Below are 23499 nucleotides of genomic sequence, written 5' to 3'. Positions count from 1 at the left end.
TACCCCGTTTCTGCCTTCTCCCCATACCCCCTGACTCCGCTATCCTTAAGAGCTCTATCTAGCTCTCTCTTGAAAGCATTCAGAGAACTGGCCTCCACTGCCTTCTGAGGCAGAGAATTCCACAGATTTACAACTCTCTGACTGAAAAAGTTTTTCCTCATTTCTGTTCTAAATGGCCTACCCCTTATTCTTAAACGGTGGCCCCTGGTTCTGGACTCCCCCAACATTGGGAACATGTTTCCTGCCTCTAACGTGTCCAACCCTTTAATAATTTTATCTGTTTCAATAAGATCCCCTCTCATCCTTCTAAATTCCAGTGTATACAAGCCTAGTCGCTCCAGTCTTTCAACATACGACAGTCCCGCCATTCCGGGAATTAACCTAGTAAACCTACGCTGCACGCCATCAATAGCAAGAATATCCTTCCTCAAATTTGGAGACCAAAACTGCACACAGTACTCCAGGTGCAGTCACACTAGGGCCCTGTACAACTGTAGAATAAACCTCTCTGCTCCTATACTCAACTCCTCTTGTTATGAAGGCCAACATTCCATTGGCTTTCTTCACTGCCTGCTGTACCTGCATGCTTCCTTTCAGTGACTGATCCACTAGGACACCCAGATCTCATTGTACATCCCCTTTTCCTAACTTGACACCATTCAGATAATAATCTGCCTTCCTATTCTTACCACCAAAGTGGATAACCTCACACTTATCCACATTAAACTGCATCTGTCATGCATCCGCCCACTCACACAGCTTGTCCAAGTCACCCTGCAACCTCACCCTGCTCCTTCCAGTCAAATCTGGCCAGCTCCTACCTCATGCCTCTGTAATCCCCTTTGCTATACTGTAATACTGACACTTCCGATTTTCCCTTCTCCCTCTCAATTTGTAGATTAAAACCTATCATATTATGATCACTGCCTCCTAATGGCTCTTTTACCTTGAGTTCCCTTATCAAATCAGGTTCATTACACAACACTAAATCCAGAATTGCCTTCTCCCTGGTAGGCTCCAGTACAAGCTGTTCTAAGAATCCATCTCGGAGACACTCCACAAACTCCCTTTCCTGGGGTCCAGTACCAACCTGATTTTCCCAGTCTACCTGCATGTTGAAATCTCCCATAACCACCGTAGCATTACATTTTCGACATGTCAATTTTAGCTCTTGATTCAACTTGCACCCTCTGTCGAGGCTACTGTTTGGGGGCCTGTAGATAACTCCCATTAGGGTCTTTTTACCCTTACAATTTCTCATTTCTATCCATACTGATTCTACATCTCCTGATTCTTTGTCACCCCTTGCAAGGGAGTGAATATCATTCCTTATCAACAGAGCAACCCCACCCCTCTGCCCACCTGTCTGTCTTTTCGATAGGTCGTATGCCCCTGAATATTCAGTTCCCAGCCCTGGTCCTCTTGTAGCCATGTCTCTGTAGGTATTTTATTGTCACATGTACCAATTAAGGTACAGTGATATGCGAATTACCATACAGCCATACATCGAGCCCTTGTCCTGGAGTAATGGCACATACTTTGTGTTTTAATTGTAATTTAACTCGGGCAGATTTCTCTTGAGACAGTGAGCTGGACTATCCAATTTTTTCGGAAGGAACTGCAGATATCCTGCTGAGTTACTCCAGCTTTTTATGTCTATCTTTGAACTATGCAAATGACAGGTGTCACAGACTGCACCTGCATTTAATGCTGAATCGAGGTGGGGGTTGCTTTGAACAGTTTAGGGGCTGTGCCATAGAGAATTCCTTTTGACATCTGCCAAACACAATGATTATCCGGGGAAAATTGAGTGGAAGGGATTCACCTTGTGTGGCTAATCCACTGCTTGAAGGATTCTGCAGTAACCGCCCATCCATAAATCACAGTCACCTGTAATTGTCTGCCAGAGATCAGCCTCAGGACATGTGTTCCACACACACACACACACACACACACACACACACACACACACACACACACACACACACACACACACACACACACACACACACACACACACACACATACCCACACACAGACATATGCACGCGCATGCACACACACACACACACACACACACACACACACACACACACACACACACCCACACCCACACACACACACACAGACATACGCATGCGCGCACGCACACACACACATACACACACACAGACATATGCACGCACATGCACACACACACACACACATACACATGCACGCACGTGCACACACATGCACGCACAAACACGCGCACACACACACACATACATGCGCAAACACATACACACACATACACACACACGCACGCACGCACACATTATTGGCTCGATTGTAATCACGTATTGTCTTTCCGCTGACTGGTTAGCACGCAGCAAAAGCTTTTCACTGTACCTCGATACACGCGACAATATACTAAATTAAACTATGTGAAAGACATTCATCAATGCAAATTGTGAAATTTATCTTATGATACGATACAAAATGATAGAACTTTATTTATCCCAAGTGGGAAATTGATCTGCCAACAATCATAAAACACAAGGTACATGAAACATGAAATTAAAGTGATGAGTGGAAAGGATTGGGGATGTGCAAAGATTGGGGGGGTGGGGGGAGAGGGTGAGAGGGGAGAGGGGAGGGGAGTCAGTCTACCCCACGACAGAAGGGGGAGGAGTTGCACAGTTTGATAGCCACAGGGAAGAAGGATCTCCTGTGGCGTTCTGTGCTGCATCTATGGCGGAACCAGTCTGTTGTTGAAGGTGCTCCTCAGGTTGGCCAGTGTGCCATGGAGGGAGTGAGCTGTATTGTCCAAGATGCTCCGCAGTTTGAGGAGCATCCTCCCCTCCAAGACCACCTCCCATGAATCCAACTCCCCCCCCCCAGGATAGAGCCAGCCTTCCCGATGAGTTCGTTAATCTTGTTGCCGTCAGCGGCCTTTGAAATAAGTGGGAATTTGGGACAATCCCAGCATTTACACCTGCGATGAATGTTGCTGACACAGCCCAAGGCATTCTGAACCCACGGCTTGTGTAGGTAGCAACACAGGCCAGAAACAAAAGGTGTCAGAGAAAACACGTACGTATTGCCGGGTAAATATGAGGAGAGCGTGAGAAAGCCTGAAGTGGGAGACTGAGAGAGTGAGAGAGGCTATGGATCAATGCTGGCCCTTCTCTTAAAGCTGTTCTGATGTTTATGGTCAATGGTACTGTCTCCAGTACATGGCTTGTGACTGAAAAATCACACACCTAAATCCCACGAAAAGGATGTTGTCAGTTTTACATGCTCCTTTGGACCGATGCAAGCCGTTGCCATGGCGACGCCCTCGCTCTGTCAGAAACTGCGGGCATTCAGTCCTCCTGGATCAAGTTGCCGGCAATTCCACTTTGACTCTTTGTCCTTGAGAGGCTGGGAAGGCTGGCATTTTGAGAAGTGCAGTAACTGAGCGAGTTACAGACAATGCCTACCTGCAAGGCCACCCTCTCCCACTGCTGCACTGCTTTGCCCCAAAAGAAATGGCAATTAGATTTATCTTGTATTGCAATATCTGGCACAGTAAACGCACACCAATACACACACACGCCTATACGCACACGCCAATACACGTACGCAAACAAAACACACACACGCATACACCCATACTCACACACCAACACACAGACATACACAAACGCACACACACACACACACAAACACACACATACACACACACATACGCACTCACTCTCACGCACACACAGATACACACACTCACAAACATACACACAAACAAAAACACACACAGACACACACACACACAGACACACACACAAACAAACACACACATACACACACACACACACACCTATGCACACACCGATATACACCCAAACATACACACACAAAAACACACACATACACACACATACACACCTATACACACACCAATACACACACAAACATACACAAAAACACACACATACACACAAACACGCACAGACAAACACACACACACACACACACACAAACACACAGATCTATACACACACACGAACGTGTGCACTCAAACACACACACACACACACACACACACATACACACACACACACAAACTCGTAAGCAAACAATTGATGAAAGTCGACATTGCGTGTGTAGGCGCCCATTGTGTGCCTGGACTTGTCTGGAGTTTTAATTATCGTTGTGCTTGACCGCAGTGTCACCAGCCATTGAACAATGCTCCTTTTAACCAACTTCAGTACTGGCGTCTAATCTGCCCCAACATCAGCAGCTCCTTCATTGTCCACCTCGTAACATTCTGAACGTGAGCTGTCACCTCGCATCAGACGAGAGCTTGCTGCCTTGCTCGCTGCGGCATCCCTTTTCCTTCGTTAATAATCACGGGCGCTTCAGTGTCTAATTGAAGATCGCGTCCATCTCCCATTTGGATTTCCGAACGACTGACATTAATTGCAGGCAAACATTTAGGCGCCTCAGCACCGACTGGATCATGAATGGTGCCAACGTGAGAGGGCAGCCAAGAACAATGGTTGTTGTCTATTTAGCAACATCTCTGGAAGAAGAGCGAGAGAGAGAGAGCTTCCAATTAATTGAAAGGCCTTTCTGTCTGTGAATGAGGGCGAACTGGTTCTCCTCCAAAAGCAGATTGTCACTTCCCACAGTAGAGATGCAGAGTGGAGTGAGGGGGAGGAATCTTCAAGGGGCAGGAAAATAAGATGTCCCACTCCCAGCCCGTCAGGAGTTGCAAAATCATGATAGGCAAGATCGTAATTATAAAAATGGTGACTTCTGACTCTCTTCGTGTAGCTGTGTTCAGGTGCAGTTGTCTGTGTGAGGTTGCGTGTGCGTGTGTTTGAGGGCATATAAAAGGTAGACACAAAATGCTGGAGTAACTCAACGGGACAGGCAGCATCTCTTCTATCTATCTGGAGATGCTGCCTGCCCCGCTGAGTTACTCCAGCACTTTGTGTCTGTCTACCAGCTCTGGAGAGAAGGAATGGACGATGTTTCAGATCGAGACTGTTCTGTTGGGCTGTGTATAAATGTATCTGTTTGTTTTAGAGTTTTACTTTTAGAGATACAGCGCGGAAACAGGCCCTTCGGCCTCCACCGAGTCCAGCGATTCCTGCACATTTACACTATCCCACACACACTAGGGATAATTTACACATACACCAAGCCAATTAACCTACATACCTGTACGTCTTTGGAGTGTGGGAGGAAACCGAAGATCTCGGAGAAAACCCACGCAAGTCACGGGGAGAACGTACAAACTTTGTACAGACAGCACCTGTAGTCAGGATCGAACCCGGGTCTCTGGCGCCGTAAGCGCTGTAAGGCAGCAACTACGCCACCGTGCCGCCATGCATGATGTGTATCTGTGTGTTAGTGTGTATATTTACGCCTGTGGGTTTGCACGTGTGTGCGTGTCTGTATATATGTGTATGATGTTTCCACTAGTGGGAGAGTCTAGGACTAGAGGTCATCGCCTCAGAATTAAAGGACATTTCTTTTAGGAAGGAAATGAGGTGAAATTTCTTTAGTCAGAGGGTGGTGAATCCGTGGAAATCTTTGCCACAGAAGGCTGTGGAGGCAAAATCAGTGGATATTTTTAAGGCAGAGATAGATCGATTCTTGATTAGTACGGGTGTCAGAGGTTATGGGGAGAAGGCAGGGGAATGGGGTTAGGAGGGAGAGATAGATCAGCCATGATTGAATGGCAGAGTAGAATGATGGGTGGAATGGCCTAATTCTACTATTCCTTATGGCCTTATGTGTGTGTGTAGCTTTGTGTGTGTGTGTGTGTGTGTTTGTGTTTTCACTTATTTTCATGGGCATGTTTGTGGTTTTGTGTGTGTGGGTTTGGTTGTGTATATTTGTGTGTGTGTGTGGATATGTATGTGTGAGTGGTTTTATGCATGTGTGTAATTGTGGTTTTGCATTATATGTGTGTTTATGTTTGAGAGTGATGTTGTATTTGGATGTGTCTCTGTATATTTGCTAGTGTGTTGTGCACGTGTATCCTTGTGTTGATAAGCTTGTGTCTTAATTGTTCACAAGGGTAACAAAATTGGTTGAACTGTTGTTTTCACACCTTACCTTTCCATATCTCTAGTTTCCATCTCCCCTGACTCTCAGTCCGAAGAAGGGTCTCGAGCCGAAACGTCACCCATTCCTCTCCAGAGATGCTGCCTGACCTGCTGGAGTTACTCCAACATTTTGTGTCTTATCTTCGTTTTAACAAAATTGGTAGAAGCCAGGGAGATATATCTTGTGGAGTCCCTGAAACCAACTGTCTGAAGAAGGGTCTCGGCCCCAAACGTCAACCATTCCTTCTCTCCAGAGATGCTGCCTGTCCCGCTGAGTTACTCCAGCATTGTGTGTCTTTCTAGTCAAAATAACAGTTCTGCTTTTCAGGATAGAGATAAGAGGAAATGTTTTAGGCCGGAGGATGGTGGAACTCTGCACTTCTTGGCTCCAGAGGGCTGTATAGCCCTCTCAGTCACTCGAGTATTTTCAAGACAGAGTCATTTAATTAAAGGGTGTGACAGGTTGCCAATTTGCCTGCTTAATGACGTTGTCCAGCATTGAATACAGATATCTCTTATATATCTTGCATGAGGATTTATAAAAATACTTCATGGGAACATGTTTCCTGCCTCTAACGTGTCCAACCCCCTTAATAATCTTATACGTTTCGATAAGATCTCCTCTCATCCTTCTAAATCCCAGTGTATACAAAGGCGATGCTTCGGGCCGAGACCCTTCTTCACACTGAGAGTCAGGGGGAGAGGGAGACTGGGGGTATGAAAAGGTATGTCGGGGGTTTGCGGACTGAATGGGTTGGGAGGAAGTGCAGCTGCTGGCTTTAACCCAAGACAGACACAAAAGGCTGGAGTAACTCAGCGGGTCAGGCAGCATCTCTGGAGAAAAATAATAAGTGACGTTTCGGGTCGAAACCCTTCCTCACACACTCCTCCTCCAGTTTGCAGGCTGGAGTTCCACATTTGTGGTGCAATGGGATCATCTGTGGTTCCTTGTCAAACGCGCAATGATACTTAAAACGGACATCGAACATTGGGGCTGTGGAGGCCAAGTCAGTGGATAATTTTAGGGCGGAGATAGATATATTCTTGATAAGTACCCAGTGTCAGGGGTTATGGGGAGAAGGCAGGAGAATGGGGTTAGGAGGGAGAGATAGATCAGCCAAGTTGGAATGGCGGAATAGACTTGATGGGCTGAATGGCCTAATTCTGCTCCGATCACATGACCTTCTGAACAGGACAGCACAGGCCCTTCAGCCCACGGTGCTTGCATCGAACATGATACCAAATTAAACTGACCTCATCTGCCTGCTCATGATCCATATTCCTCTGTTGTATTTTCATATTTTGAATGGATGTTGTTGCGACATGCCATTTACGTGTTCCACACATGCCACTCCCGACTGACGTCATGTGAGCGGGCCAGAGTCGAGCAGTGCGGAGCAGAGGCCATTAAATGTGAACCAGGACACAAAGTCTTCTTTCCAGTCCTTGTATTTGGACTGCAGCCACAAAGCCACAACACCCTCTGTTCCCTGCACTTCCATGTGCCTATCATGCGAAACCTCTTAAACGCCAGTCTCAATAGACAATAGACAATATGTGCAGGAGGAGGCCATTCAGCCCTTCGAGCCAGCACCGCCATTCAATGTGATCATGGCTGATCATTCTCAATCAGTACCCCGTTCCTGCCTTCTCCCCATACCCCCTGACTCCGCTATCCTTAAGAGCTCTATCTAGCTCTCTCTTGAATGCATTCAGAGAATTGGCCTCCACTGCCTTCTGAGGCAGTATCAGCTTCCACCACCACGTGATGTACCTGGTGTTGTACCTGGTGCTCTACCTGGTGCTGTACTTGGTGCTGTACCTGGTGCTGTACTTGGTGCTGTGAACCGGCAGTGCATTCCAAGTCCCTACCACTATCTGTGTAAAAATACCTGCCCTACACATCTCCATTAAACTTTCCCCCTCTCGCCTTTAGATTTAGATTTAGAGATACAAAGCGGAAACAGGCCCTTCGGCCCACCGAGTCCGCGCCGCCCAGCGATCCCCGCACATTAACACTATCCTACACACACACTAGGGACAATTTTTACATTTACCCAGTCAATTAACCTACAAACCTGTACGTCTTTGGAGTGTGGGAGGAAACCGAAGATCTCGGAGAAAACCCACGCAGGTCACGGGGAGAACGTACAAACTCCGTACAGACGGCGCCCGTAGTCAGGATCGAACCTGGGTCTCCGGCGCTGCATTCGTTGTAAGGCAGCAACTCTACCGTTGCGCCACCGAGTCGCCAAGCCTTGGGAACATGTTTCCTGCCTCTAACGTGTCCAACCCCTTAATAATTTTATCTGTTTCAATAAGATCCCCTCTCATCCTTCTAAATTCCAGTGTATACAAGCCTAGTCGCTCCAGTCTTTCAACATACGACAGTCCCGCCATTCCGGGAATTAACCTAGTAAACCTACGCTGCACGCCATCAATAGCAAGAATATCCTTCCTCAAAGGCCAAGCCTTACAACTATGCCCTCTAGTGTCGGGCATTTCCACCCTGGGGAAAGAAAGTTGCAGATGCTGGTTTAAATCGAAAGGCAGGCACAAAATGCTGGAGTAACTCAACCGGGGTCTCGACCCGAAACATCGCCCATTCCTTCTCTCCAGCGATGCTGCCTGATCCGCTGAGTTACTCCTGCATTCTGTGTCTACCCTGGCGAAATGGTTCTGATTGATGTGAGTCTGAGATAGCGTGTGTAGGAAGGAACTGCAGGTGCTGCTTTACACCGAAGACGGACACAAATTAAGCTGGAGTAACTCAACGGGTCAGGCAGCATCTCTGGGGAAATGGAATAGGTGGCGAATCGGGTTGAGACCTTTCTTTAGAAGTCTGACGAAGGGTCTCGGCCCGAAACGTCACCTATTCCTTTTCTCCAGAGGTGCTGCCTGACCCGCTGAGTTACTCCAGCTTTTTGTGCGTGTCTCTTGGGATATCTGGGCGTGTGTTGAAGAAACATTGCTTGCTACCCCCACTGGCTCTACCTAAACCTGGGAAGCTCAGGTCCACTCAGATCCACTGGATGGATGGTTGAAAGTTACTGCCCCCTACGGGTTATCCTGGAAAGTGCATCCGTGTACCCACTCATTGAGATGGCAAGGTATCAATTGGGAGTGGGAACACACATGAAGTAGTATACACACAAAAAGCTGGAGTAACTCAGCGGGTCAGGCAGCATCTCTGGAGAAAAGGAATAGGTGACGTTTCGGGTCGAGTGCCATCTTCAGCATCTGTATTTTCTTCCTGCACACACGAAGTATAAGCTGTGGCATCGTGGCCATAAGGGAGCAGTGGTCAGTGCTGTTGCCTCACCAGTCCAGAGACCATGTATGAGGCTCACCGGGCCATGGTGTGTATGTAGGAAGGAACTGCATCTTCTTCCCACGACCATATTTATGGTCCTCTGGGCTACTTCGGTTCCCTACCATGTGCCTAAGATACGCTCGTTAGTGGGTTAATTTGTAACCGTGGATTGTCTCTAGTAATGGAAAGAACCGCAGATGCTGGTTTAAATCGACAGGCAGCATCTCTGGTGAGAAGGAATGGGTGACGTTTCCGGTCGAGACCCTTCTTCAGACTCTCTGGTGAGAAGGAATGGGTGACGTTTCCGGTCGAGACCCTTCTTCAGACTCTGTGCTGAGAAGGAATGGGTGACGTTTCCAGTCGAGACCCTTCTTGTCTAGTGTGGATGAATGACAGGAGAATTGGGAAGAATAATTGTTGGGGATGCAGAAGGTAAAGTGGGGATTGTGTGGCTGGGAGCATCAATAATTCAATTCGACGATACTTCATTGTCGCACGCACCGAGGTACAGTGAAATGCTGTGTTTTGCATGCAACGCTGTAAAACCGTACAGCCGACTTCACCTAGGCAGTAGCAAGTGTCGCCTCGTGTCTGGTGCCGTTACAAAAGTTGACAGAACATTATTATCTGCTGCAGCCCCCCCGCCGTCCCCCTTCATAAGGTCACAAGTGATAGGAGCCATTCAGCCCATCAAGTCTACTCCGCCATTCAATCATGGCTGATCTATCTCTCCCTCCTAACCCCTTTGATCTTGATGCCCCTCTCCCCCCCCCACCCCACAAGCGGCCCACAACAGGTTTCTTCTCTCGTTCTATACGGCCTCGGACTAAAGACATTTCCTTTAACGTCCTTTAATTCTGCAGCTGTGACCTCTAGCCCTAGACTCTCCCACGGGTGGAAACCATCCTCTCCACACCCACTCTGTCCAAGCCTTTCGCTATTCTTTTTTAAAAAAAATTAAAGCATACGTACAAATAATAATAAACAAATAATAATAAACGACAAACTGGTTATAGAATTCTTACATAGCTTCAATTGTTAAATTTTTAAAGAAAAAATAAAGATGAAAAGAGACTGAAAAAAAAGACTATAAACTAATAGAGAGAAAGCAAAGAAAAAGGAGAATTACAAATATAAAGATTATGGGGAGAGATCCAGGAGTTAATGAGTATAGTTGTACATCCAACCCTAAACTCAAGTTTTAACTTTAGTTTTAAGTATTAGTTTTGTGACAAACCCATTTACTTTTTTAAAAATTCAATAAATGGAGACCATATTTTGTCAATTAAGGCAAACCTTATTTTTTCCAAATGCAAGGTCTCGGTCATTTCCGTAATCCACATTTTAATTGTGGGGGTTACTGTTTTTTTCCAAAATTTAAGTATTAATTTTTTCGCAGTTATTAAACTGTAGTCAAGAAAGCGTCTCTGACTTAACGTAAAGTTTGTAATGTGTTCCGATAATCCTAAAATTATTAATTTTGGATCTAAATCCAGTTGGTTATCGATAACTTTGGAAATGATTTTTAAAATATCGATCCAAAAATGTTGCATATTTGTACAAGTCACAAAAGTGTGTTAAATTGGCTTCTTGAAATTGACATTTATCACAAATAGGGGAGATACTTGGGAAGATCCTGTTTAATTTTGTCTTCGAATAATGTAGTCTGTGTAATATTTTAAATTATATTAATTGTATGTGTTTCGCTATTCTTGTCCCGTCCGTTCTGACCGATCTGGGAGGCAGCCATGGTTACTTTGGATGGGTTGAAGCGTACTATAACCCCTCAGGGGGAAACATGGTTCGGCCAGGATCTTCAAACTGTGTGCAGTCAGCCAAACGGACAACAGCTAGTAGGAGTTAATGTGAATTGTCCAGGCGATTAGGGCTGGGGACAATGGTGCACGTACCACAGCTTTAGACTTTAGAGATACAGATCCTACGGCCCACTGAGTCCGCGCCGATCAGCGATCACGCCACTATCCTACATACGAGGGACAATTTACGCCGATTAACCTACAGCGCTGCCGTCGCAGCTGCGGCTTGCCTGCAGTCCGTCTGTCTTTTGTGTTTTTTGTTGTTTTTGTCTGAATTGTAGTTTTAATATGGTGTAGTGTTTGTATGTTATGTGGGGGGGAGGGGGTGGGAGGGAACGGGAACTGTAAAATTCTCTCTCCCGAACGGAGACGCGACCTTTGTTTCTGTGTCGTGTCTCCGTTCCCGCTGCGGCCTTCCACTGGCCATGCACCTGGGACCACCTGGGGCTCTGGTTCGCAGAGCCCACGGCCCGGACTCACCACCTGCGGCGCTGGCTGCCTGCGGATGCTGCGGGAGCGGCTGCGACTCGTCTCCGGAGGCTCCGGCGTGGGCCGCGTGGACGTCGGAAGCCCGCAGGCCCCTGGGTGGGGGCCGACATCGGGAGCACCGACAGCGGCAGCGACAGCGTCTTCGCCCGCCCCGAATCGCGGGGCTTGGGTCGGCCCGCCGCGGACCTTTCACCGTCTGGCGCGGCCTGGAATAGGCCGTGGACCTTTCACCGTCCAGCGGGGGCTTCAATGTCGGGAGCCCCGACCGCCCCGATGTGGCAACTCCAACAGCCTGACCGCGGGAGAAGACGGCAGGGAAGAGAAAAAGACATTTTTGGCCTTTCATCACAGTGAGGAGGGACTGGAGGAGACTCACTGTGATGGATGTTTCTTTTTGTTTGGTGTTAGTTGTGATTGTATGTGTTATTGCATTTTTATTGATTATTCTTATTGGTCTTATTGTTTAACTGCAGGTAATGTTTCATTTCACTACACATTTATGTGTATGTGACAAATAAACGACTATTGACTATTGAAACCTGCACGTCTTTGGAGTGTGGGGGGAAACCAGAGCACCCGGAGAAAACCCACGCGGTCTCGAGGAGAAGGTTAAAACTCCACACAGACAGCACCCATAGTTAGGATCGAACCCGGGTCTCTGGCGCTGCAAGGCAGCGATTCTACCGCTGCGCCACCGTGCAGCCTTCAACAGTGCAACAGCATGATGAGAGGAGACCTGTAACAGTGAACAGTGGCACAAAAAGGCCAGCAGTGTCTCAACACATCCTGCTGATGCACTTAAATAATCTTGTCATCCTCTCTTCCCTCTCCTACGTAGAGTGCGTGGATTAGATGTGTGCAGTGCAGTGCCGCTCCGCTTGTATTTGGGGCAGGATTTTTAGATTTAGATTTAGAGATACAGTGCGGAAACAGGCCCTTCAGCCCACCGAGTCCGCGCCGCCCAGCGATCCTAGCACATTAACACTATCCTACACACACACTAGGGACAATTTTTACATTTACCCAGCCAATTAACCTACATACCTGTACGTCTTTGGAGAGCGGGAGGAAACCGAAGATCTCGGAGAAAACCCACACAGGTCACGGGGAGAGCGTACAAACTCCGTACAGACGGCGCCCGTAGTCAGGATCGAACCTGAGTCTCCGGCGCTGCATTCGCTGTAAGGCAGCAACTCTACCGCTGCGCCACCGTGCCGGTGGTACATAGAAGGATCGGTGTAACAAGAGGGAATCCTTGAACCATGAAATTCAAACGTCGCTTTATATTTATGCACAGGACAAGGGTTTCACTGGCAAGGCCAATGTACATTGGCAACCATTTGATAAGAGCAGCTGGTTATCACAGTGGACAGACACAAAAAGCTGGAGTAACTCAGCGGGCCAGGCAGCATCTCTGGAGAGAAGGAATGGGTGACGTTTCGGGTCGAGGCCCTTCTTCAGTGGTGCAGGTGAAGTTTTGTCAGGAAAATGGATCTGAAGTGATACTTGCCTGACCCGCTGAGTTACCCCAGTACTTTGTGTGTTTTTCAGCAAACCTGCATCTGCAATTCCTTATGTCTCCATAATATTTGCTTGCCTGGTCAAAAGATCATAAGACATAGGAGCAGAATTAGGCCTTTCAGCCCATAGAGTCTGCTCTGGCATTTGATCATAGCTGATCTATGTTTCCCTCTCAACCCCATTCTCCTGCCTTCTCCCCGTAACCCCTGACACCCGCACTAATCAGGAATCTGTCAGTCTAGGCGTTTCACTACTTCATGATGTAGAACTCCATAGTTTTAAATCCCTTATGTTGTGCTCTGGAGAACAGTCCTTGAAAGAAATAGAGGAAAGGTTAAAAGATAAAGGAAGTAAGAGAGCACAACATTCCATTCCTCCTGCCCACTCCCTCTTCTCCACTGAAGAAGGGTCTCGACCCGAAACGTCACCCATTCCCTCTCTCCTAGATGCTGCCTGACCTGCTGAGTTACTCCAGCGATGCCCTCTTCTCCTCTCTCCCATCAGGCAAAAGGTGTAGAAGTGTGAAAATGCACACCTCCAAATTCAGGGAATCTTTCTTCCCAGGTATTATCAGGCAACTGAATCTTCCTACCACAACCAGAGAGTCATGCTGAACTACTATCTGCCTCTTTGGCGACCCTTGGACTATCCTTGATCAGACTTTGCTGGCTTTATCTTGCACTAAATGTTATTCCCTTATCATATATCTACATACTGTAAATGTCTCGATTGTAATCATGCATTTTCTTTCCGCTGACTGGATAGCGAGCAACAAAAGCTTTTCACTGTACCTCGGTACACGTGACAATAAGCTAACATGTAGCTGAGTTGGATCCATCTTCTGTAGTTGCTCTCTCAAATGTGTGTGGATTCTTTTCGTTTCCCCCTTTAACCTTCTATTTGCCGGTCTTTTTGTCTGTTCTTTGCAAGCTCTCTCATTTCCATCTTTTAACCTGTCCTCTATTTCTTTTAAGGTCTATTCTCCAGAGCACAACACCTTCCTCTCTGGTTTAAGCTCGGGGAGATCTATCAGACCGTCCTATGTGATCAAGGTGAGGCACGCTGGTATCTGGTGACAGGCGTACTGGTTGCTGTGGAGGAACCGGGGGCCGGAGAATAGGACCAATCTGTCTCGGAGATTGGCCTTCATCAGTCAGAGTATTGAGTCTGAAGAAGGGTCTCGACCTGAAACGTCACTCATTCCTTCTCTCCACAGATGCTGCCTGTCCCGCTGAGTTACTCTAGCTTTTTGTGTCTACTGAATACAGAAATAGGGAGGTCGTGTTGCAGTTGTATAAGATGTTGTTGGTGAGGCTGCATTTAGAGTATTGTGTTCAGTTCTGGGCACCATGTTATAGGAAAGTAGTTGCCAAGCTGGAAAGGGTAGAGAGAAGATTTACCAGGATGGTAGACACAAAATGCTGGAGATCGAAGGTAGACACACAGGATGTTGCCTGGGCTAGAGGGCGTGAGCTATAGGGAGAGGTTGAGTAGGCTGGGACTCTATTCCCTGGAGCGCAAGTGGATGAGGGGCGATCTTATTGAGGTAAATAATATCATGAGAGGAATAGAGTCAGGGACGGCGGGGAAGAGAAAAAGACATTCTGGCCTTCCATCACAGTGAGGAGGGACTGGAGGAGACTCACTGTGATGGATGTTTCTTTTTGTTTGGTGTTAGTTGTGATTGTATGTGTTATTGCATTTTTATTGATTAATCTTATTGGTCTTATTGTTCAACTGCGGGTAACGTTTCATTTTACTACACATTTATGTGTATGTAACAAATAAACGACTATTGACTATTGAGATCGGGTAGATGCACAGAGTCTCTTGCCCAGAGTCGGGGAATCGAGGATCAGAGGACATAGGTTTAAGCTGAAGGGGAAAAGAAGTAACTTTTTCGCACAAAGGGTGGTGGGTGTATGGAACAAGCTGCCAGAGGAGGTAGTTGAGGCTGGTACAATCCCAACGTTTAAGAAACAGTTAGACAGGTACATGGATAAGACAGGTTTAGAGGGATATGGACCAAATGTGGGCAGGAGGGACTAGTGTAGGTGGGACATGTAGGCCGGTATGGGCAAGTTGGGCCTGTTTCCACACTGTATCACTCGAGGGCTCCATGATTCTAAGCCGGTAGGAGGAGAACTTAAACAGTGTGCACTCAATACTAGAAAGAAATAGCCAATTGACAAAGCTAAGCAATCCCCCAAGCAACAGATCACATCAAAATAAAAACATAGAATTGCCCAGCAGGTGAGGCAGCCTTCTGTGGAGACAGTGTTAACATTTCAAATCAATGTTATTTTCACCAGATCAAAGCTCTCCACAAGAGCACGAGTAAATAGGAGCATGAATAACGAACTTGGCCCCTCAAGGCTGCCCTGCCATTGTCAAGTCAAGTCAAATTTATTTGTCACATACACATACTCGATGTGCAGTGAAATGAAAGTGGCAATGCCTGCGGGTTGTGCACAAAAAGAATTACAGTTACAGCATATAAATAAAGTTAATAAGTTACTAAACATAGCACAAAAAGTGTCGACAAAAATTTAGTCTCTGGGGTTATAAAAATTGACAGTCCTGATGGCCTGTGGGAAGAAGCTCCGTCTCATCCTCTCCGTTTTCACAGCGTGACAGCGGAGACGTTTGCCTGACCGTAGCAGCTGGAACAGTCCGTTACTGGGGTGGCAGGGGTCCCTCATGATCTTGCTTGCTCTGGATCTGCACCTCCTGATGTATAGGTCCTGCAGGGGGACGAGTGTAGTTCCCATGGTGCGTTCTGCCGAACGCACTACTCTCTGCAGGGCCATCCTGTCCTGGGCAGAGCTGTTCCCAAACCAGACTGTAATGTTGCCGGACAGGATGCTCTCTACAGCCCCAGAGTAGAAGCAATGAAGGATCCTCATCGACACTCTGAATTTCCTCAGTTGTCTAAGGTGGTAAAGGCGCTGCTTAGCCTTACCCACCAGTGCGGCAATGTGCGTTGCCCACGTCAGATCCTCTGCGATGCGGACTCCCAAGTATTTGAAACTGCTCACCCTATCCACAATAGACCCATTTATCTCGAGTGGCGTGTACGTCCTTGGATGTTTAGCCCTTCTGAAGTCCACAATCAGCTCCTTTGTTTTAGTGACATTCAAGAGGAGGCTATTGTCCTGACACCAGAGTGCCAGATCAGCCACCTCCTCCCGGTAGGCCTTCTCATCGTTGTTGGAGATCCGGCCCACCACCACAGTGTCATCAGCAAACTTGATGATGGAGTTTGAGCTGAACCTGGCCCCACAGTCATGTGTGTACAGGGAGTACAGTAGGGGGCTAAGGACGCAGCCCTGGGGGGATCCTATGATCCTATGTGCCACTGTGATCATGCTCGATCTCCGCTGGCCTCTTCCGCTCCAGTTCCCAATGACCTTGTAATGTGCAGCCAAAATTAGGAAACTGCTATCAAAAGCCCACAGAACGTTACAACCGCAAAAGGAATTCACAGCGTTCTTTGCCAAGTGGAGCTCCCTGGAAGCGAGGGCATTTGTTAAGTCTTAGCGGCCAAACGTTCCGCATTTGGCTTTCGAAATACAGGCGTCCCTCTCCATCCACCCCCTCCCCCCCCTCCCTCTCCCTCTACTTCACCCACACTCTCCCCCCACCCTCTCCCTCTCCACCTCCCTCTCCCCCTATCCCCCCTCCCCCACCTCCCTCCCTTCCCCCACCCCCACTCCCCCTGCCTCACCCCCTCATCCTCCCCCTCCCTCACACCCCCACCCCTCCCCCTCCCCTCTCTGCCTCCGCCACATCCTGCTTCCCCTCCCCCACCACCCCCTCCCCCTTCCCCCACCCCCACTCCCCCTCCCTCACCCCCCTCATCCTCCCCCTCCTTCGAGTGTTCTGTCTCCAGATCCAAATTGGCTTGAAATGAATCAGATGGCCAAGACTTGCTACAATTTGGCTGTCCCTGCCTGGTCCCAGGAGACTGTGTCAAACACAAAAGCAGAAACTGACCCCCTCGAGCACCCGGGTTGGACAGGTTAGAGGCAGGAAACATGTTCCCAATGTTGGGGGAGTCCAGAACCAGGGGCCACAGTTTAAGAATAAGGGGTAGGCCATTTAGAACTGAAATGAGGAAAAACTTTTTCAGTCAGACAGTTGTGAATCTGTGGAATTCTCTGCCTCAGAAGGCAGTGGAGGTCAATTCTCTGGATGCATTCAAGAGAGAGCTAGATAGAGCTCTTTTTTTTTTTCTTCTCAATCTAAGTTTATTGAGCACGAGGATGCAAGATTACAGTCCAAGCCGCAGTTCTCGAACAAAAATCAGATAGAGCTCTTAAGGATAGCGGAGTCAGGGGGTATGGGGAGAAGGCAGGAACGGGGTACTGATTGAGAATGATCATTGAGAATGATCAGCGCTGCTGGCTCGAAGGGCCGAATGGCCTCCTCCTGCACCTATTGTCTATTGTCTATTAATTCTGCCAGAGCGAGATTGAAAGCTGCAAGAGAGAATACACAGGCACTGGCGTTTCATCACGGTCGTTGTCTCCTCAATCTTATTTGTACTCCGAGTGTCCAAGAAATGGGCTGACAGCAAATTAAGATTACTCACGCAAGTGATGGCCGCGGACCTAGCTGGTCTTTGAATGAATGATAGATAGTGTGTTTGGATAACATGCATTATATCAGCCAGAATAAGCAGCCACGAGGGACCCTGTCGCTCGAATCAAAGGTTTATTTGGCAGATAGAAACCGGAACAATGAGGTTCTTATTTACTGCAGCCATGTCAGACACAAAAGCAACATCAGCAACAATAACGTCCCAGTTACTCTAAAGTAAAACTAGACCATGAACCGCAAGAAATTGCAGAGAATTGTGGACGCGGCCCAGACCATCACACAAACCAACCTGCCGTCCATTGACTCAATTTATGCCTCACGCTGCCTCGGCAAGGCCAGCAGTATAATCAAGGGCGAGTCGCAACCTGGCCACTCCCTCTTCTCCCCTCTCCCATCGGGCAAAAGGTATAGAAGTGTGAAAACGCACACCTCCAGATTTCAGGGGCAGTTTCTTCCTTGCTGTTATCAGGCAACTGAATCATCCTACCTACAACTAGAGAGCAGTGCTGAACTACTATCCACCTCATCGGTGACCCTCAGACTATCTTTGATTGAACTTTACTGGCTTTACCTTGCACTAAACGTCATTCTCCAGTCATGTGTTTGTACACGGTGGATGGCTCACTTAACCGACAAACCTGTGTGTGTTTTCGGAATGTGGGAGGAAACCGAAGCACCCGGGGAAAACGCACAGGGAGATCGTACAAACTCCGCACAGACAGCACCCGTAGTCAGGATCGAACCCGGGTCTCTGGAGCTGTAAGGCAGCAACTCTACCGCTGTGCCACCGTGCAGCCCCCTGATTGTGAAAGTATATGCAAGCAATGAACAATCCTTACTAATCTGGGAGGGGTGAATGGTACCACAGCATTGCAAAGTGACCCATTGCGGGTCTAGGGAGTCAACGATGCCCTAGTTGTGGAAGAAATGGTCGCACCTGTAAATAAAGTTCTATCATGTCGTATCGTAAAAGCCAGGAGGCACGATGTAAGCTGCTATAAATAAGACCATGTCTGCCTCAGAAGGCAGTGGAGGCCAAGTCTCTGAATGCATTCAAGAGAGAGCTAGATAGAGCTCTTAAGGATAGCAGAGTCAGGGGGTATGGGGAGAAGGCATTAACGGGGTACTGAATGAGAATGTTCAGCCATTGAATGGTGGTGCTGGCTAGAAGGGCCAAATGGCCTACTCCTGCACCTATTGTCTATTGTCTATTGCATGGATAATCACCTGCAGGTTAACCGCAGGCTATATGTAAATGCAGTTAAGTTCATAAAGTCATAAGCGATAGGAGCAGAATTAGGCCATTCAGCCCATCAAGTCTACTCCGCCATTCAATCATGGCTGATCTATCTCTCCCTCCTAACCCCATTCTCCCCACAACCCCTGACACCCGTACTAATCAAGAATCTATCCATCTCTGCCTTAAAAATATCCACTGACTTGGCCTCCACAGCCTTCTGTGGCAAAGAATTCCACAGATTCGCCACCCTCTGACTAAAGAAATTCCTCCTCCTCTCCTTCCTAAAGGAACGTCCTCTAACTCTGAGGCTGTGACCTCTGGTCTGAGACTCTCCCACTAGTGGAGACTAGAAACTTAAGTAGAACCAAATAGTAAAAAGTAGCTGGAAGAAAAAAACCCTGCTCTTATAGACTAATATAGAGGTGAAAGTACAACAATTCACTCGTAAGATTATAAGATCTTGGTCTCCACAGCCTTCTGTGGCACCCACTGACACTGACAGTGCGGCACGGTGGCGCAGCGGTAGAGTTGCTGCCTTACAGCGAATGCAGCGCCGGAGACTCAGGTTCGATCCTGACTACGGGCGCCGTCTGTACGGAGTTTGTACGTTCTCCCCGTGACCTGCGTGGGTTTTCTCCGAGATCTTCGGTTTCCTCCCACACTCCAAAGACGTACAGGTATGTAGGTTAATTGGCTGGGCAAATGTAAAATAATTGTCCCTAGTGTGTGTAGGATAGTGTTAATGCGCGGGGATCGCTGGGCGGCGCGGACCCGGTGGGCCGAAGGGCCTGTTTCCGCGCTGTATCTCTAAATCTAAATCTAAATCTCCACATAAGGATGTGCGTTCCACAGCTTTCAATGGCTGAAGTAGCCATTGGTTTCAAGTACTGTTCTGCTATCTGGTATAAGCCAGCAGTGTGATTAGGCTGAGAGCAGCCAATATGAGGCTCCAGATATCTGAGCACAAATATTTGCACAGACAATCATCCCGAGCTCATTAGTTGAAGATTTCGCTCCGCTGGTGTCACGTTTATATTTGCGATCAATTAGCGCTGAAAGTGGTGGCACTCTTGCGGCTCCTACCCACTTCAAATGAGTCTATATAATCTTGTCTAAATGTTGACTTGTTGAAATGAATAGATCCTGGAAACCTGCTGAGGATTTTTACTTTGCTTTACGCAGACTCTGTGAATGTAGCGTGTAGCGGGTAGAGCTGCTGCCGCACAGCGCCATTGACCCGGGTTCGATCCTGACCGCGGGTGCTGTCCGCGCGGAGTCTGCACATTCTCCCTGTGACCGCGTGGGTTTTCTCCGTGCGCTCCCACATTTCCTCCCACATTTCCAATGACGTGCGGGTTTGTAGGGTTAATTGTCCCTAGCGTGTGTAGGATAGTGTTAGCGTGTGGGTGATCGCTGTCCTGTCTTGTAGGGCCTCAAAATGGTCTGTGATGGGCACCTGGAGAACACCCACGCGGTCACGGGGAGAACGTGCAAACTCCGCACAGACAGCACCCGAGGTCAGGATCGGACGTGGGTGTGTGGCGCTGGCTGTGAGGATTTGATTATTTTCGAAGGATTTGTTTGGCGAGGACAAACGAAAGCAGTCAGAATTTGCTTTTTGGACTTCTGTCGGAAAGCAGAGACTCTCTTTGTTGAAAGAGTCCTCTAATTGGGGAGGATTTGTTCGTGTTTTCTGAAAGTCGTAGGAGCGGCAGTGGCTGGCGGAAGGCCAAGTTGCACTTGAACTGGTGGGAGCTGAGTCTAGAGCGGTGTTTGTGGTCTGTAGCATCGGAAAGCTCCCTCCCACACCGACTTTGCCCGGTCCAGGTGTGCCGGGTAAGTACGGCAACAGTGCATTGGATTTTCGTTGAAGCCGGGAGGGCGACCGAGACCTGGGGAAGAAGCCTCCGGAAGCTCCATTTTCTACGACGGGAGGATTGGCACGGACTTTTCCCTATCTTATCAGGAGGAGACTGCTTTCTGGTGCTTTGCCAGGAAAGCCTTCACGACTTTAAACTGCTGCAAATGCGTGGAGGTGCAGCAACAGCAGAAAGACTGCTTTGACTTACAAAAAACGGAGACGTTTTGTTTTGCTCCACGCCCTAAAGATGGCGGCCCCCAAGAATTATGCAGCTGCCGTACAGTCGGCAGTCTCCGTGACTAAGGGCCATGAGTTGTTGGGGCGTATACATGGGGTGAAAGTGACCTTGCAGGGCAACATTACCTTCAAGGCTGTGCTAACCGCGCTGGGGGAGACTGTTGGCAAGAAGGCCATAATGGCAGGCGCGGTGGTCAGTGGGAAGGCTGTTGTCATCCTAAAGACTGAGCAGTCGGTGGCTACCGCATTGGAAAGGGGGATCACGGTGGCTGGGATTTACATGGCGGTGGACCCATGGGGACGGCCCGTGCTGCCGGTCATGCTGTCCAACGTTCCCCCTTATGTTCCGGACGCGCTCCTGCTCCCACATGTAACTAAGCTGGGGGAGGTGCGGTCTGGGCCCACCAAACTGTTGCATAGGTTGGATGATCCCGAAATGCAGCATGTATTAACGTTCAATCGCCGTGTGTACATACAGCTAGCACAGGGGATTGATATGGAGGGGAGTTTTGAGGTTGAATGGGAAGGATTCTGCTATCGCGTGTTTTGGAACACGGGCCAAGCACGCTGCCATGCATGCAAAGAGGTGGGGCATTTCCGCAGGAATTGTCCCAAGCACCAGGCTGCCAGCTCCACCAAGGTGGCCCAGAAAGGCAGTGCTGGCCCATCTGGGGCTGCTGGTTCTACCACGATGGCCCGTGATGACTTTGTTCCCTTGCCCCCATCCTCCATTCCCCCACCACCCCCATGTCCCGTACCTGTGGCGGGGGATGCCGGTGCAGGGTGGGGGGTGGATGAGGGGCGCTGGGAGAGACAGAACAGTAAGAAAGCTAAAAGGAAGAAGAAGAACGTTCAAGCGGGACGCCAGGCAGAAGGTCACCTTAATGAGGGTCCCCCGGCAGTAGATATTATCGAGCTCGCCTCTGAGCCTGAGGGTCTGAGGGCTGGAGAGGATGAGCAGGTAGATGGCGGGGCGGAGGAACAGGCTTCAGCAATGGAGCTGACTGTACCACCGCACGCTAGTGGTTATAAGAGGAGGAGGCACGGGTCCTCTGACACGGAGAACGGCCCTGAAGGTCAGGGGCGACCTGAAGGGAGGTGTTTCTCCCCTGTTGAGGCAGAGTACCCAGTACACGCTTCCTCTGGGCAGGAGGATGCCTCTGTAGTGCAGGGACCACCTGAGAGTGGTGACACACTACCCGAGGGGGCTGTTCCCCCAGGGATTGCGTCCGCTGGCTTAGAGGGTGACCAGGGGAAGATTGATGGGGGGGACTTGAGTGTGGGGGTGGGTCCCCAGCCCATGCTCCCCATTGAGGCTACGAGTCCTATTGAGGGGTGTGCTGCCCCATCGGCTGAGGGAGCAGGGGAGACTCCGGGAACATCGCCCCCTGAGGGCCAGAGCGAGGTGGTTCCCCTGGTGGTGGGGGACGGGGACTCTCTGGGTGACGGTGCTGGGCCGGGTGCCCTGGGTGCGAAGGAGGACATGGTCGTTTCGGATCGTGTCCTTCGGTCGGACTCCAGACGTACCCTCTCACTGCCCGCCCCGGAGACTTCCTCCAACATCACTGCCCCCAATCCGGTTACAGAGGGCGGTGGGGGTGTGCAGGAGCCTGGCCATTTACCAGGCAGCTTGCCACAGTTAGAGGTACCGGTACCTGCCCCCGTCACTGATCCTGGGGGTGGGATGGTGACGGAGGAGGGACCGGGTGATGTGGCCGACCCGCCCACCTCACAGGGAGGGGTGAGCGAGGCGGCTGGGAGTCAGAACTATCCAGACTCGGGCTCAGACATTGAGTGGGAGGAGGAGGGGGACGTGGAGTCCAGCGACAGTGAGTTGATGGACTGTCCCACCCGCAGCCCCGTGTCTCGGCTTGTTGATATCTGGGAACTCCGGAAGTTTCTGAAGGACAGCAGAGGGAAGAGGAATAAGGCAGATCTGGCTGTCGACCTCTGGTCAGACCTAACGGTACCCTTGCAGTCCATTTATGCCATCCTTCAGGAGGAGGGGAACATGGCAGGTTTATTGAAAAATGAGCGGCGCCAGCTCCAAGAGCTTTTTAAGTCCCTAAAGAAAGGGCAGAGGGCTCGGGGAGGCTCCATTCCGTCACGGGGGGCTGGTAAAAGTTCTAGTGCGCTTTCAAAATGAAGCTCACTATAGCCAGCCTGAATATTAATGGGGCCAGGGAGTCTCTCCGTAGGTTTCACCATCTCTCGGTGCTGAGGGATGGGAGGTACGCGGTGAGCTTCCTGCAGGAAACACACACTGTGGCTAGTGACGAGCCCACCTGGCTCCTGGAGTGGGAAGGGGGGGTCTACATGAGCCATCTCACCTCCAT

General features: G+C 49.1%; 1 protein-coding gene across 5 annotated transcripts in view; it reads left to right on the top strand.

Moving 5' to 3' along the window:
• Positions 1–23499, top strand: part of LOC144597448 (coiled-coil domain-containing protein 85C-like) — a 187517-nt gene that overhangs the window by 127511 nt on the left and 36507 nt on the right. For 3 of the 5 annotated variants that reach the window (XM_078406862.1, XM_078406860.1, XM_078406858.1), the window contains exon 3: positions 14198–14275. The exons of the other annotated variants lie outside the window; for them this stretch is intronic. In XM_078406862.1, the coding sequence (XP_078262988.1) occupies positions 14198–14275 (78 nt within the window). The remainder of the gene's footprint in view (positions 1–14197; positions 14276–23499) is intronic. 5 annotated transcript variants of the gene reach the window in all.

The sequence above is a fragment of the Rhinoraja longicauda genome, chromosome 10 (assembly GCF_053455715.1).
Source record: "Rhinoraja longicauda isolate Sanriku21f chromosome 10, sRhiLon1.1, whole genome shotgun sequence".
NCBI lineage: Eukaryota > Metazoa > Chordata > Chondrichthyes > Rajiformes > Arhynchobatidae > Rhinoraja > Rhinoraja longicauda.
Note: the sequence above shows the minus strand (reverse complement) of the source record. Positions and strands in the feature narration are given on the sequence as shown.